This window comes from Herpailurus yagouaroundi, unplaced genomic scaffold (genome assembly GCF_014898765.1).
Source record: "Herpailurus yagouaroundi ecotype Mexico unplaced genomic scaffold, PumYag 77, whole genome shotgun sequence".
Classification (NCBI taxonomy): domain Eukaryota; kingdom Metazoa; phylum Chordata; class Mammalia; order Carnivora; family Felidae; genus Herpailurus; species Herpailurus yagouaroundi.
This window is the reverse complement of record NW_024412388.1, coordinates 30119690-30136165: the sequence shown is the minus strand read 5'-3', so window position 1 is coordinate 30136165 and position 16476 is coordinate 30119690. Positions and strand designations below refer to the sequence as shown.

At 41.6% G+C, this 16476-nt stretch overlaps 1 protein-coding gene across 1 annotated transcript; it reads left to right on the top strand.

Moving 5' to 3' along the window:
• Positions 1-135: 135 nt before the first annotated feature.
• Positions 136-15386, top strand: RRAGC (Ras related GTP binding C). The gene is made up of 7 exons (XM_040469699.1): positions 136-455; positions 2217-2420; positions 3411-3610; positions 6172-6286; positions 7275-7417; positions 9107-9255; positions 13849-15386. Exons 1-7 carry the CDS (start codon positions 219-221, stop codon positions 13998-14000), a joined length of 1200 nt encoding a protein of 399 aa, XP_040325633.1. The 5' UTR covers positions 136-218; the 3' UTR covers positions 14001-15386.
• Positions 15387-16476: the final 1090 nt, after the last annotated feature.

The window sequence follows — 16476 nt, the reverse complement described above, 5'->3', positions numbered from 1 at the left end:
CGGGCACCACCTACCCTGCTGCTCCCGAGTGGCAGCTCGGGCGGCCAATGAGGGGCTGGGTCTCGGCGCGGAGCCTATGAGAGCCGGGTTCCAGGGGGCGGGCCGCGCGGCGGTGGCGGCTGCCGGGGGCGGCGGCGGCGGCGGCGGACTGGGGAGGCGGCGGCCTGGCTTGGCCTGGCCTGGCCTGTCAGGGCGCGGGCGGCGGCGGCTCCAGCACCATGTCCCTGCAGTACGGGGCGGAGGAGACGCCCCTGGCCGGCAGTTACGGCGCGGCGGATTCGTTCCCGAAGGACTTCGGCTACGGCGTGGAGGAGGAGGAAGAGGAGGCGGCAGCCGCGGCCGGTGGGGTTGGGGCGGGGGCCGGCGGAGGCTGTGGCCCGGGGGGCACTGACAGCTCCAAGCCGAGGATTCTGCTCATGGGACTCCGGCGCAGCGGCAAGTCCTCCATCCAGAAGGTGAGTGGGGCCGCGCCGGGTCCCCCAGGCCTCTCTCCCCCTCCCGGGGGCTCGGGTGGCCGCCGGGCGGGGGTGGGGGGCCCCGAGGAGGGCGGCGGCCGGGCTGGCCGGTAGGGCTACCCCACCGCGCGTTTTCTTGTCTTCTGGGGAGCGGGGCCAGAGGCACGGCCCGCGGAGGACCCCGACCTGGGAGTCCACGCCCAAGTCAGCTGAGGCCGAGCGGGTCCCCGAAAGCGAGACTGGCTGGAGGGAGGCAGGTGCCGGTGCCACCACCCGGGACCTCCGCCCCCTGGGACCCAGCCCCTGAGTGCTTTTCCGAAACTGGGACGTACACTCCGGTCCCAACTTGGAGAACTTGTCCGACTCCCTCCCCTACCCGGTTTTTGTGTATTCCTCTCACTTCAGGTGGCCTGAGTTTGCAGGGCTTCCCAGGTGAGCCCCAGGGAGCAGCGTCTGGAAGAGCTGTGACTAAGTCACTGGCCATTTTAATGCTTGCTCTTCTTACTACTACGAAGGAGAATTTAACTTTCCTGGGGGCTCGGGGGCTGTTATTCCCCCAATTTTAGTGCTGGTGGCCAGGCGAGTGTAGTTACTCGTGAAGTCCTCCCGTATGTGTCCCAATACAAAAATCTTCTGAGACCTCGAGAGTATTTGCAGACCTAAGTCAGCCCATTTGCTTTCACTTCGGGTCTGCCAGGAACAGATGGAGGGCTAGACCCTTCTTAGTAAGGGGGAAATTGAGGCAAGATTGACCACCTCCCCTAGCCCCCCCCCCCCCCCCCCCAACACACAAGTGAGCTGGTATTAAAACGCCAGATACCCGGTCTGTTGCCCTTTCCAGTCTGTTGCAAAGGTCTGTCCACAATAAATCTGTGATATTTTGTAAACGTGATGGCTTTAAAAAGTAGCCTTCTTCCGAAATTACTGGATTACTGTGTTGTGTTTACTTCCCAATTTACTGGGTTGCTGGGTTTTATTTATCATCTCACTTATTGTAGCAAAATTTGAGTACATTTATGGTAGGGCTTTAGCAAACTGCATTTCATTCTTCTCAGTTGTTACTCATTGACTAGACCTTGGGAGTAACCACCTATTTTCCTTTTCTAGAAAGTGACAGGGACAAATTAGCTTTATGTTAGAATTGTATGGATTGTGATTATCCTGATTCTCAATCATTACCTTTACTATTTCTTCTTTCATGGGAGCTGTTTTTCCTTGTCACCTCCCCTCCCCCCATGTATCACTATTTCCCCCCATATGTCACTTTCTACTTGGTATAATTACTGTCTGTTTTATTTCTTCCACAAGACTGCAAACTCAGTGAAGACAGAGTCTAGTCAGTTAACGTTTCTAACGATTTCCCAGAGCCTGATATAGGCATCCCAGTAAGTTTTCAATGAACAAAAATTCTTAAACTTTAGCTGTTTTTGTAATCTTAAAGCAGATTTTGGCAGAATTAATAAGTTTAACAGAAAACAAAATTAACACGAGAGACATGGCTACAACTAGGATTGAATATGGCGCAGAGAAAATAGCAGAAAAGTTTAGCTCCAAAATAGGCCTGATGGAAAGTAATTTGGTGTCTTCTCATCTCTCAGAAGCCAAAGGGTAGTGAGTACTGATGGATACACCATTCACTTTTTTATCTCTTTAAACATTTTTGTTGTAGGATCACGTTTTTTACATGTGAATTCAGAGTGGAACTTTGACCTTGGAATACAAAGTTGAATAGTTATAAGATTATCTTCTTTCTTTTAACAGGTGGTGTTTCATAAAATGTCACCCAACGAGACCCTCTTTCTGGAAAGTACCAACAAGATCTATAAAGATGACATTTCCAATAGCTCCTTTGTGAATTTCCAGATCTGGGATTTTCCTGGGCAAATGGACTTTTTTGACCCAACTTTTGACTACGAGATGATCTTCAGGGGAACCGGAGCGTTGATATATGTCATTGATGCACAGGTAGTTAGGAATAATGATGTTTACTTCTTTTTTTTTTTGCTGTCAAAAGATGTAGAAACAAAGGAAAGTTGTTTATCTTCTTTTATCATGTGCTTCTTGCTGCTTATTTCTTTGCCTGTAGAAGTCTTTGCGGTACGAGAGATGTAGCCACAGAGGTGTGTTGGGAGCAGGCATGCCATTGTGCGAGTGCAGAATAAGAGATGACTAGGAGATAGTGGCTTATTTATTATCTTTGAGTTCCAGTTAATGAGCAGGTTTCCACTTTTATTTGCTAGTAGTGGATATTGCTGTACTTCATTAACTATTATAGTGATGTCACTTGCTGGAAAAATCTCCTCTTTGCCCTTAATATAAGGAGGACGAGGAGAACTGAGTAAATATTAAAGTGACTGGTTTCCTTGGCTGTCCAAATTGGGTTTAGCTCAACAAGCATTTATTGAGGGCCTAGCATGTGAAAGGCACTGAGAAGGATGGGACATGTCCCTGTCCTTAAGAAGCTTACTTTATATAAGCTTAAACATCAGTCGGGAATGCTTTCTGAGTGACAGGTTCTGTAATGGATGCTTCCACATACCTGGTCCAATTTAATTTATTCTTCACGGTACCATGAGGTAGGTATGGTAAGGCCAATTTTTATGAAGAAAACTCAGATCACAAGTTTAAGCAACCTGCTTAAAGTCACACATCTAATAAATGGCAGAGCTGGGATTACTTTTAAAAAATTCTCTTGGGAAGACATGTCCATTTCCTTATATTACCAATATTTAAAAATTGCAGGCTTTAACTTGGTAATTACATTTTTTATCTGGAGAGATTAAAGATTTAGAGAGATTAAAGTATGTTACTGTATTTGAATGTTTTGAGTATTTGTGAATAATTAGGTTAATACATTTTCTATGGTTGGGGAAAGAGGTGGTTTGAGGCTTTCTTAACTCGTTACTGACTTTTACAAGATTTCTTTTTAAAAAAATATTTTGTTCTGACTTACAGGATGACTACATGGAGGCTTTAACAAGACTTCACATTACTGTTTCTAAAGCCTACAAAGTTAACCCAGACATGAATTTTGAGGTTTTTATTCACAAAGTTGATGGTCTGTCTGATGATCACAAAATAGAAACACAGAGGGACATTCATCAAAGGGCCAATGATGACCTTGCAGATGCTGGGCTAGAAAAACTCCACCTTAGGTAACAACATGTGTGTTTGATATGAGAGCCCTGAAAAATGTGTAAATGTATTCCCATCTCTGTCATTACAAACACGTAGTTTTCTGTTACTGGTATATCCTTCCCAAAGCTGTAATGTTCTTGATCTCTTCTATGTCGAATTTAGTTTTGGGAGCCTGATGTTATTGAGAAGTTACTTTCCCGGTTTTTTGCATTTTCCTGGAGATTGAAGTCATGTTAAGTGTTTTCGTTGGCGCTTGTAGAAATTCATCTCAAGGGACTGGGATCAGCCTGTTTCCTCATGGCATAAATCTGCTTTGGGACTTCCCTGTCTTAGTTTCATCTTTTTTTTTTTTTTTTCTTTCTTTTTGCCTTCACTCAAAGACTCTCTGTCACATTTGTTGTAGAACTCTGTAGCTTGATTCTTCACAGTGTGTGTATATATATATGTGTATATATATATATATATATATATATATATATTTTTTTTTTTTTTCCCCCAGTAGGAAGGGTCTTTTAAAGAGGATATGGTTTCAAATCTGGACTCTAATGTATCTTTTGTATGTTTTTAAAACCAGTTTATGCTTTTATGAATCTCTAAAGCTTGGGTTAGGTGAGTTTAGTCTATAAATCTGTTTAGGGCTCCTGTTAAGTTTAAAGAACTGATTCATAGTTAAATGTAATTAAAAATTATTACTTAAAAAAACACCTACTAGATAGGATTGATGGTTTATGTGCTTGTCTTCTGAAAGTATATGAGGAATATTCTATATTTTGTAATTTTTTGGTGGCATAGGTAGATACGAGTGATCAAAAGTACCCAAGAAAATGTTCTCTTGATGATGTAAAAGCTTAAAGAGGAAGCGGGGAGACACACGTGTAGCTATTTCCTTATCCCTGGTCTGTTACAGTGACTTCCTTATAGGCTCAAGCCAGTCCCCATCCCTATCCCTAATATTCCCTAGGGTCTCAGGCTCCAAGGTCTTTCAGTTATTTTTCTAGGAGGTCCTGTAGAAAAAAACCTCATTGGTCTATACTTTGCCTGGATTAAAATTTTAAAATATTTATTAGTAAGTCACACTTAAAAAAATATTCAACATTTGTAAGAGAAAATGAAAATGCATCCCTATTAAATTCCTCAGTCTTACTTGTTGGGAATCTACTATTAACAGTGGATTTTAGGCCGTGATTGTCCTGTGTTCCCTAGTGCCCATGGGAATTCTAATCGTTACACTACTTCTGTGTCCCTTTCTGGGGCAGCCCACCCCAGTGGTACCTGCCATCCCTTTCTCTAGTTCCTTATAGGGCCTTAGGCCTTGTTAACCTCTGTAGAATTTTGCATCTAGCTTTTGTTAATTACTAGCATACCTGCAGATTAGGCTTCATTTGATTTCCAGTTACTAGAAACTCAGCTTACTAAATGCCCTGTGTGTCTCAAGTTCTCCATGTCCCCATCTACCTCCAGGTGTCACAGACCTTGCAGGATCTTCTCATATTGCTAACCTTCTTGCCTACAGGAAACAATAAAATACTCTTTTGTCCTTAGTGCCTTTAGGGGCTCATCTTGGGCTCTCTCTTTCATTGCTCTAACATCTAAAGGCAAGCCCCATCTTGCGTAGGGTTAGGGTCCTAGGTCAGCTCCTTGAAAGTATTTTTAAGTTACCCGTGAAGTGTGAAATCCACAGTTCTGTGTTTCTGACTTTAATATAAGCTTGTAAATAAATAGAACAACTGTGTAATGAAAAGTATACTTCCTGACCTAAAAAGCAGGTGAAATTGTATTGTTTAAAATGTTAAAAAGTGTCCCTTTCTCACATGTGTTTTGTTAAATCTATAGATATTACTTCTCCGCTGTATGTCCTTTTAGGCTACCAGATTCCTGTTCCATTCTCAATAGGGCCCTAGCTCCTATCTTTCTAAATATGTTATTTATATAAATTCTAAGCATCAATTGTGTTCATTTGTGTATTGAACAAATATTTATGAGCACTGTTGAGGGCATTGGGGTTATAGCTATGAGCAAGACTGTCAAATCTCTGTCCTCATGAAGCCCGCATCCTGATGAATAAGACAGCTCAAAAGTACTTACAAATAAGCGTATAGTGTAATTTTAGGTACTTAACAGTGCTATGAAGAAAATTAAATTAGGTGAAAGGGGTGCTGTTTTAGGTGGGGGGGGGTCAGGAAAGAGCTTTCTGAGGAGATGACATTTTAGTAGAGACATGAATTACATTCTTATTTAATAAATGTCACCCTTCTCTGTCATCTCTTTTGGTTTTTATCTTGGTTTTTGTCAGTTAATTTAGCTTAAGAAATCAAGCTGTTTGGATCAGGTTGCAAAGAATTAGGTGAATATTCAGGTTTCTGCATCTGGAAATGCTTTTCTGGGTACTAGGGAATTGCCCTCTGTGTAAATGCAGTAACGGGATGGATGGTTACAAGCCAAGTGGGGAAGCTGCATTTGTGTAAAAAGGCTTTGTGTCAACTTCCTGAAATGAAATGATAAGAAACTTAAAATTTTATATTTTATGATAATTGTCACTTTATTTTCCAAAATAATCAAACTGTGTTGTGTTTTTCAGCTTTTATTTGACTAGTATCTATGACCATTCAATATTTGAAGCCTTTAGTAAGGTGGTGCAGAAACTCATCCCACAACTGCCGACTTTGGAAAACCTATTAAATATCTTTATATCAGTAAGTGAGCTAATTCACTACAGTCTCTGATTCCATTTTCTTGAATATATTTGTGTTATCAACGTCTCCAAAAACTGGCTTGAATTAGTCTGAATCAGGCCGAAAGACTAATGACACACTTAACATGTAAAATAAATCATAAGAACATTAAAAAAATGGCTTGAGTTATTTTCTGAGCACTTTAGTGCTCACCCTTTTGGTCTTAAAATGGACTAATGAAAGATTTCTTCATGATTTCTTAATTAATAAAAAATCTTCATGAAAAAAATCATAATATCTGTTTCCTGCGTGAGGAGTAGTAACTGGAAAAGACTGGGTTTTGGGAATTTGACGCCTGCTTAATCTCTGCTTTATTGGAGGTCACATTGAAAAATTGATCTTTTCCTTGCTAACTGTAATCTTAGTATCATATTTCACCTTTCTTATTTTGAGGATTCAGCTTAATAAAACAGGATATTCCTTCAGTAAATTTAACATTCAACCTTTATATTTCCCAGACATTACTTTGAAGGACTCAGCATGTAGTGATCCCCAGTTCTTTTGGGCTTTGGGGTATGTTAGATGTTGACATAATATTAATTCTTTTATGTTTTGCTAATTGCCACGGAAAGCCTTTCTGGTAGCAAGGTCATTCAAATCAGAGATTGATTATTGTAACAAGAAAGGATTGTTGAAAATGTAGGATGGCTTGATTTTTGGAGGGTTTTTTTTGTTAATTTTTTTGGTGGTGTCTTAGCAAATGATCCATTTAAGTAAAGGAGGAAGAGGAAACAGATTTAGTGCAATCAAGTTAGTAAATCAGAGCAGAGAAGTAATTCCACTTTTATTCCTTGGATAACAGAAGTGTCTCTGAACCAAATACCTTTTGATTTTTTGGTATGGGGTTGTACATTTAAAAATGTCCTTGTGTGTTAGTCATTCAGGATATTAGGTAAATTACAAATTTTGATTCTTAAAACTGACACTTGCCCAATTTTGTTTTTCCAAGAATTCAGGTATTGAAAAAGCTTTTCTCTTCGATGTTGTCAGCAAAATCTACATTGCAACAGACAGTTCACCTGTGGATATGCAATCTTATGAACTTTGCTGTGACATGATTGATGTTGTAATTGATGTATCTTGTATATATGGGTAAGTTACGTACATATTTTTGCAAGATCTCAGACAGATGGAAAACTCCCTGTTCGGTTTGTCAGAGGGATTAATTTCTGAGGCTTCTAGCAGGTACTGTGTGGGGTGGAATTGTTCTGACCATAGTTCTTCAACTTGGAACGTGATTTCTCTGTAGACGGACTGCTATGTCTTACTCCTTCAGAGAGGAGGGATAAGAGCAGTTGACAAGGTGTGCTAATGCCAGACTTCATTATCACTGAAAGTTTCTGCCATTATTTGGGGGCTTTGCACTGTGTCTTCTCCCTTAGGGTCTTAGCTAGATCAAAAAAGTAGATTTATTTATTAAAAACATTTGGAATAACAGAGTAAGTCCTGGTTCCTAATTTAACTTCAGGCTTTGTGGGAATGAGGGATCCTTAATCTTTCATAGAGCTCAGAAACAGGAAATCAGAATTTTGGACATCAGAAGGACTCGCAAATAGAAAAATTTGACCCACACATCTATGTTTCCAAAATAAATGTCTAAAAAAGTGTGTGACTTTATAGAATAGTCCAGAGGATGAGTGAAAACTCTGGAGAATTACTGTTATTTCAAAAGCCAACAGCCTCTGTTGCTTATAATAGCCCTGATCCCCCTCACATATTAACATCAGCACTCTCAAGGCACTTTCTGACGCTCTGACATTACCTTTGTTTTCTGGTACCTGTGTCCTTTATCTGTTCCTCTCTCCACCTGATCTGAACTCTTTTTTCATTGCTGTGTTCCTGCCCTTCACCTTGGTCTCTCAGCCTGATTTGTCCGCGTCTTTCTCTAGCTGCCTCTGAGGAGGAGAATGCATTTCTCTTAGCTGTTCTTTACCTGTCTTCTATTTCTCTTTCCCACTGTTGTGCTTACAGGCTCTCCTTTGTTCTTTTTTTTTCCCATAGTAAAAATGTGATTTTTGTTTATTATATTATTCAGGAAAGTTTCTTGTTCCCATTCCTAATTTTAAAAATGGACAAATAGAACATTTGCTTTTTCTTTAAAATAAAATTTCATAACCCCTTTTTTTATCATTTAAAAATCAAATTTAGTTGCAAATTTTTTTTTTCAGTGTAAAGTACATTGTAAAATACATTATACATCATAAGGCATGTTATAAAAGAGAAAATCTCCATTGTCATTCTTCATACAATCCATGCACGCACTTTGGTGTGTTTTATTATTATATTTGCTTCCTGCTTGACTCTTGATTTACATCTTTTGAAGGATAACTACCTATAATTGTGACAATTCTAGTAAAATAGGTTTCAGACCTGAAGGCTCGCTTCGTAAGCGAGGATTAGGATTCCATGGTGCCTTTGACAGACTCTATTCATTTTAGTTTTTATGCTTCCTCCTTTTTCCCCGATGGCAGCCCTCTTATGTTGGGGCCTTTTTTATTTGCATGCGGTCAGTGCAGATGAGTTATGACTGACGAAGATTTGAAACCTGTTGAACTCCATGTATCCTAGGGAAACAAGGTGATGGTGTGAACACATGGAATACTGCATCCTAGTCTGAGAACCGTATTTCTTGAATGAGAACCTCTGTTCCAGCATATTTAAGCCAGTAATTTTTCTCAAAAGACACTTGGGAAACTGGGTAGAAAGACTCGTCATTGTGAAATTAAATGTGACAGAACACCTCACTGGGAAACCTGTAATGAATATTTTCTTTTAAAACAGGTTAAAGGAAGATGGAAGTGGAAGTGCTTATGACAAAGAATCTATGGCAATTATCAAGCTGAATAATACAACTGTCCTTTATTTAAAGGAAGTGACTAAATTTTTGGCACTGGTCTGCATTCTTAGGGAAGAAAGTTTTGAACGAAAAGGTAATGGCATTTTAAAAGGTTGTTTTTATTGGAAGTTCTTTGTCCTCATTTGTTAGGCTCTTGAAATAAGGGAAAATAATATTGCAGTGTTAGAGGATTATCAGCTCAAACTACTCTTGTCCCTTCCTTTCCATGTATAGTCCAGACTTTATCCTTCTTTTGATCTTTGATGTTGAATCACGTGTTTAATTCCAGCCTTTCTTATTTGGGGTCCTTTTAATACATGTCCAAGTGCTTGTTGTTTGGCTTCCACCCGAGTCTGTGCACCGAGGTTTCTTTGGCAGGTTCCCAGGTCCCTTCCTGCTATGCACAGTGGCCTTTCTTCATTCTGTAGCCTCTTCAGCCTTCGGAAGCATATGGCCCTGCCAGTCCCTCCTTTCTGTAAGTTTTCCTCTCTGTGTGCTTCCCTAACGCTGGGCTCTCCAGGTTATTTTATGTATTTGTTTCTCTGACCACCTCTCGAGTTTCTTCTGGCCATTTTTCTCAGCCTGAGCATTCTTCAGAGCCAAGTCTTTCTGCTCGCTTCTTCACTTACTCTCCTGGCCAGTGCATCCAAGCCGTGGCTTCAGTTAATTTTCTCTATGTAGCTGATTGAAATATTCACATCTCCAGCTCTGACTTGGGCCCATATTCCAGTTCCACGTTTGGAGCTGTCAGTAAGACATTTTCACTTCATTTGACTATTGTTGTACGTGGTGTCAAAACTGATGAATACTTTCACTTCTGTTTCATGACCCTCTTGGCTACCTACTTTTGTTACTAGTTATGACGGTTTCTGGTGTCCAAGCTCAGATATCTTGTAGTCAAGTAACTGTGTGGTGGCATTGCTGAAGGGGCCCTTGCACATCATTTCACAGAAGGTATTCTGTGTTCTCTTTTTTCTATTTTCCTGTACTGTTGACATTGAATTTTCACCCAATCTTACTATTTGTTTCTTGGGTTTCCTTTCTGTTTCTACTGTCAGTGACTCCAATCCAGGCCTGTGGTGCTGCAGTAAAGTCCTGTTTGAGGTTATGCACTTGGCATGTGTTTTCAGAGCTTTGGTATGTGTTGTCTTTTATTCCAAAGGCAGACTAGCTTTCAGAAAACGACTTTCATCATGTTGTTTGAGTTCTCATGGATCTATAATAGCTCTCTGCTGTTCACTGTAACAAGTGCCTGCTCCTTCTGCATTTTTAGTAGTAATTTAGTGTTGAATGAATGAATATCATTTCACTAATGTTACTAAACCACATCAGATACACAAAATTTTGGGGTAAAACACAAACGTATGTATTCACCTTTGAGCTTCAGAACTAAAACATGGTAGAGACATACTTGTCTTTTATGTATTTCTCGCTTGAAGTCTCCTTGGCACTATGTTGAATGTAGTATTTAGTTTTCCTATGTATGGTTTATTCTTTACTTTGTATCTTCCTTAACATAGAGCTTCGGATTGTGTATCTTTGTGTAAATGATGTAAAAACGTAAATGGTCTTCGGCAACTTGCTTGTTCTTTTCACTCAAGATCTTTTTTGAGATTTATTTGTATCGATAACATGTATGTTCAGTTCATTCATTTTCTCTCCACACCATACTGTATGGATTGAATATACCACAATTTATTTTCTTTTTGCCGGACATTTAGATTATTTTTAAAATCACATACAGTTTTGCAGCAAATACGCAGATGTGACAAATGACCACATTTGCCTTTGCACGTGTGGAGAATTTCTCTTAGGATGTATTTAGTAGTGGAGTTTATAGAGATGTATTCATACAACCTCAGCTTTATTAAACATTGCCTTCCGAAGTAGCTTTACTAGTTTCACCCCTGGCACTACTGTGTGGGTGGGAGTTCTTGTCACTTCATGTCCTTGATAATGCCTGTCAATCTGGTAGGTGTGAAATGGTATCTTATTTGGTTCTAATTTTTACCTTAATTACTAGTTAGGGCAGACATTTTCCTCGTGGCAAGTAGCTTTTATGCCAGTTCTTATAAGTTCTTCGTTTTTCTCCATTGTCATCTTAAAAAACAAAACCAAACAAAAGACAGCCAAACTTGGAAAAAAGGGGGTGCCTGACTGGCTCAGTCAGAAGAGCGTGTGACTCTTGATCTTGGGGTCATGAGTTGGAGCCCACATTGGGTGTAGAGATTACTTAAATAAAACTTCAAAAAAAAGTTAAAAAACAACCACTTTTTGGTTATGGAAACTTTCATATACAGAAGTAGAATAACACAGTGAATGTCCATGTGCCCATCTTCCTGCTTCCTGCTTTTCTGTTTATCCTACCAGCCAAATCATTATTATTTTTTACTCTTTTGTTGTGGAAACTGTCAAAAAAGTAGTGAAGATAACATAATGAACCCCTTTTATTTATCCCCCAGATTGGATGATTATCAAAATCATAGCCAACTGTACTTCATTGCTGTACTTCTTTCCCTACTGGATAATTTTGGAACAAACCTCTGGCTTGATCAAATAATTTTGTCTATGCAGATTTCAGCAGGTGTCTCTAAGAGACAGTGTCCTTTTAAGAACATAACAGTAACATTAATAGACATTAAAAAAAATGAACGGTGGTTTCATAATATCACCAAATCTCTGGCTAGTGTTCAAGTCTCCCTGATTGTCAGTTTTTTACCATTTTCACAGAAGTCCATTTTAATGTAATTGAACTTATCAAAAACTTTTATAGTTTTTTTTTTTTTTTTTCTGAGTCTGAAAGACCTCCCAGATTTGGCTGTAATCTCCTTATTCATACTTGATTCCAGCTGCTTCCCAGTGAGAATTCTCTGTCCCTGTCTGCAGTCATGCCAGTGTCTTCCACCTGTGCCGTCTTCTCACTGCCAGCTCCCTGCTGGTTTTTTGGTGATATTGCCCCTCATTCCTGCTTAATTAAGTCTTGCCTGTACCCCCAAAGTTCTGCCTCTTCCCTGAGGCTTTTTCGTTGGCTGCTTTTGCCCTGCACTGGGCTCTCCCTCCTTTAGACTTCTTTGACATTTATAGTCATTTTGACACCATATCATGTGTGTGTGTTTTAAGCAGTTTGTTTATTTTGAGAGAGGGTTGGGGAGGTACTGAGAGAGAAGTAGTAAATGTAGCGAGAGAGGGAACCCCAAGCAGGCTCTGCGTGGTCAGCACAAAGCCCGCTGTGGGGCTTGAACCCACAAACCATGAGATCGTGACCTGAGAGGAAATCAAGAGTTGGACCCTCAACCAGCTGAGTCACCCAGGCGCCCCTGACACTGTGTTGTTTTAAATTTTTTTTTTTTCAACGTTTATTTATTTTTGGGACAGAGAGAGACAGAGCATGAACGGGGGAGGGGCAGAGAGAGAGGGAGACACAGAATCGGAAACAGGCTCCAGGCTCTGAGCCATCAGCCCAGATCCTGACGCGGGGCTCGAACTCACGGACCGCGAGATCGTGACCTGGCTGAAGTCGGACGCTTAACCGACTGCGCCACCCAGGCGCCCCAAGTTTATTCATTTTGAGAGAGAGAGAGAGAGAGAGAGAGAGAGAGAGAGAGAGAGGGAGGTAGACACAGAATCGGAAACAGGCTCCAGGCTCTGAGCCATCAGCCCAGAGCCGACGCGGGGCTCGAACTCACGGACCGCGAGATCGTGACCTGGCTGAAGTCGGACGCTTAACCGACTGTGCCACCCAGGCGCCCCAACACTGTGTTGTTTTGATTGGTTTCTTGTGTGGTAGTCTGTATGTCACACTGTCCTCAAGGGCATTGGTGCTTCTTCTGACCTCTGTTCTTCTCACTGGCTCCTATTCTCAGCTCAAGGTCACCTCATGGTCCAGAATGGCTCCTGGAACTCTGTATTCCACACAATAAGGAGGAACAGGGCTGGGGAAAGAATGCATCCTTTTCCTTCTAAGGAGATTTCACAGAGGTCCCACATGCTTCCACTTATCTCAGTGGCCAGAATTGGTCATGTGGCCGTACATAACTACAGGGAAGGCTGGGAAATGTAATGTTTTAGCTGAGCACCACTGTGCTCATCCAAAATTGGGTTTCTTTTACTAAGGAAGAATGGATTTTTGGTAGGTAACTGGCCATTTCTGTCACAAAAAGAACTGTTTGACCAAAATCTTGTTTGGAAACCATTCAGGAAACAGATGCAGAAGGCGCTGCCTTGCTGAGGAGCGGGTGGAGGCTGCCTGAGGCTCTGCCCGACGGGCCTCTCTGGTGCCGCCCAGACCCCAGGCCTCTCCCGAGCAGGGTGCCGGGTTGCCGCGCTGAGCCATCCCCTTCAGCCCTTCGTTGGCCACCCGAGAGACTTGTAAAAGGCAAAGCCTGATAATTTGAAAAATGTGTTACTTTCACTTTAGATTTTATTGTAAGCTTTCTTAGCACATTTACCTTCCTGGTTGTTTTATTTATTGACCTGCTTTATTCCCAGGCCCCAGAGGTAACGAGTGTTAACAGTTTGGGCACATGATTTAGCATAGAAAATTCCTCATAAAATTCCCATGCTTTTTTTTTTTTTTTTTTTTTTTTTTTTAACATAACAATTTTTTTCTTTTGTCGCTACATATTTCCTAATGGATAATTTCACCATTGACGTTCAGGGGGCCTGATCTTCTTTTTCTCTCTTGCAGGTTTAATAGACTACAACTTCCACTGTTTCCGAAAAGCTATTCATGAGGTTTTTGAGGTGGGTGTGACTTCTCACAGGAGCTGTGGTCACCAGACCAGTGCCCCCAGCCTGAAAGCATTGGCACACAATGGCACGCCGCGAAATGCCATCTAGCCTGAATTCCAGCTGTCGGGGCTCTGTGCCAGCTTACTCTTCACTCCAGGGTCAGATGCCACGTGCTACAGGACATGGGAGTTGCCGCTTGTGGGAATCCTGGTGCCTGTCCCACTAGAGACGAGGGGTCGAGTTTCTCATTTGGATGAAAACCCCTTCAACCAGTGGTGTGCAGCTGAAGCTACTATTTCTTTTTTTTAAAAATGGCAAGAAAGAATTCTAAAGACCCCAGAACTCAAGTGTGTCATTCTCCTCTTTGGGGTCCTGTGTTAAGTAGTTGGGATATTTTGGACCTGGAGATAACACCACTTACCCATCCTTACCGGAGAATGTTGCTGTCAATTACCAGTTGGAAATAATAGAAAGAACTGAATTTTTATATGCTTCACTTAGGTTTTCATTTGAGTAGTCTCTAAAAATCCTGCCTTGCTTAAGTTCTAACACTGCCTCTCAGATTTCAAGTTTGGACGTTGCACACCTAAGACCTTTTAAATGCATTTGCTTGCTAACTCAGAAGACACATGGTCTGACCGCAGCAAAGGACATTCCTGTACTTGTTACCGAAGAAATGAGAAGGTTTTATGCTGCATCAGGTCTAGAGCAAGGCTCCACAGTGGCTGCTGCATTAGTTCTCTGGGGAGTGTTGAGGAAGAAACTTTAAGACAGAAGACAGATCTGCACCTGTGTTTTGGGTACCAGATACCTGGGTTCTTTCTCCTCCATTAGATAAGTGATCATGGTCGGTGTAACAATGGGAATTGAACAAATTTGTTTTCCCCACAAGCTCCTCCTCCCAGGGGAGAAATTTCATCATGTCGTTGAAATACTTAGCTCACTTTTCTTTAAACTTGGTACCAGCCGCTACACACCTTTTGTTCTAAGCTGTTTAGATTCTTTAAGAATTGCTGTTTTGTTAACCATGAATGACCCTAAGGCACTGGTGGGCCGTCCACTGGGAGTCGGAGAGAGCACATGGCGCCACAACATGTGTCATTAAACATACTTTGTCTCCAGTATTCTGACACCAAGTGTCAACTGTGGTACTTTCTTCACTTAGGATATTAATTCGTAATTGTCTCTTTTTGTTGATGGTTGATACCCTGTCCGTTGATTTAAAGTTACACATTATTTTTACTCGACATGCCCAGTAGTCCTGTATCCAAAGCCACTGGACCACTTGAGTACATAAGTGCCACTGTTTAATGAAATATGTATATTCAGGTCTGTAAACCTAACAGTGTGACTTGAAGTGCTTCCTGCAGATGATTCTGACTGTTGAGTATTTACATGGACCATGGCGATATCCAAAAGAAAACGCTTTTATATTTATAGATTATTTCACTGAAGTATATAAAATGGGTATCAATAAATGTATTTACTCCAAAACCTGTTTTTTATTTTGCCTCAGCCACGAAGAGGGTGGGGTGATGGAGCGTTGGGTTGTCTCATTTTACCCATTTCTTTTGCTGCCACGTATGGTTGACCTGCCATATGTTTTCGGATTTCAAGCTCTGTCCTGATGCAGGAATTTCATACCTGTGTCCAGACCTCTCTCCTGGCCCCTTTCTGCTTAGGGTGGGGAAGTCTAGGCCTCCGTGAACGTGGTTTTTTAGTTGTGTTTCATACCAACAAATTTCTCTCCTGGTGGGGAGTATTCAGGGTTGGCACCACTGATGTGTTATATCTAAAGCCAGGAAGGGGTAAGGAGATGAATTAAGTACAACGCCGTATACAAAATTTGTGCCAATTCCAGGTTTGTTCATTTCTTCTAGTGACTGGGATACTCTTCTTTTTCTTTCTTTCTTTCTTTTTTTTTTTTTTAATTTTAGAGACAGAGGGGTTGGGGGGAAAGCAGGAGATGGGGGAGTAGAGAGAGCATCCCAAGCAGGCTCCACACTCAGCGTGGAGCCTGATATGAGACTTGATCCCACAACCCTGGGATCATGACCTGAGCAGAAACGAGGAGTTGGACATTCAACTGAGCCACCCAGGTGGCTCCAGATACTCATTTTTTAATTTTTATTTTTTTCAGTGTTTGTTGATTTTTTTTTTTTTTAATTTTTTTTTCAACGTTTATTTATTTTTGGGACAGAGAGAGACAGAGCATGAACGGGCGAGGGGCAGAGAGAGAGGGAGACACAGAATCGGAAACAGGCTCCAGGCTCTGAGCCATCAGCCCAGAGCCCGACGCGGGGCTCGAACTCACGGACTGTGAGATCGTGACCTGGTTGAAGTCGGACGCTTAACCGACTGCGCCACCCAGGCGCCCCAAGTGTTTGTTGATTTTGAGAGAGAGAGTGCAAGCATGAGTGGGGGAGGAGCAGGGAGAGGAGAGAGAATCCTAAGCAGGCTCTACATTCCATGCTGAGCCCAACGCGGGGCTTGATCTCACCACTGTGAGATCATGACCTGAGCTGAAATCAAGAGTCAGATGCTTAACTGACCGAGCCACCCAGGTGTCCCCTAGGATACTCTT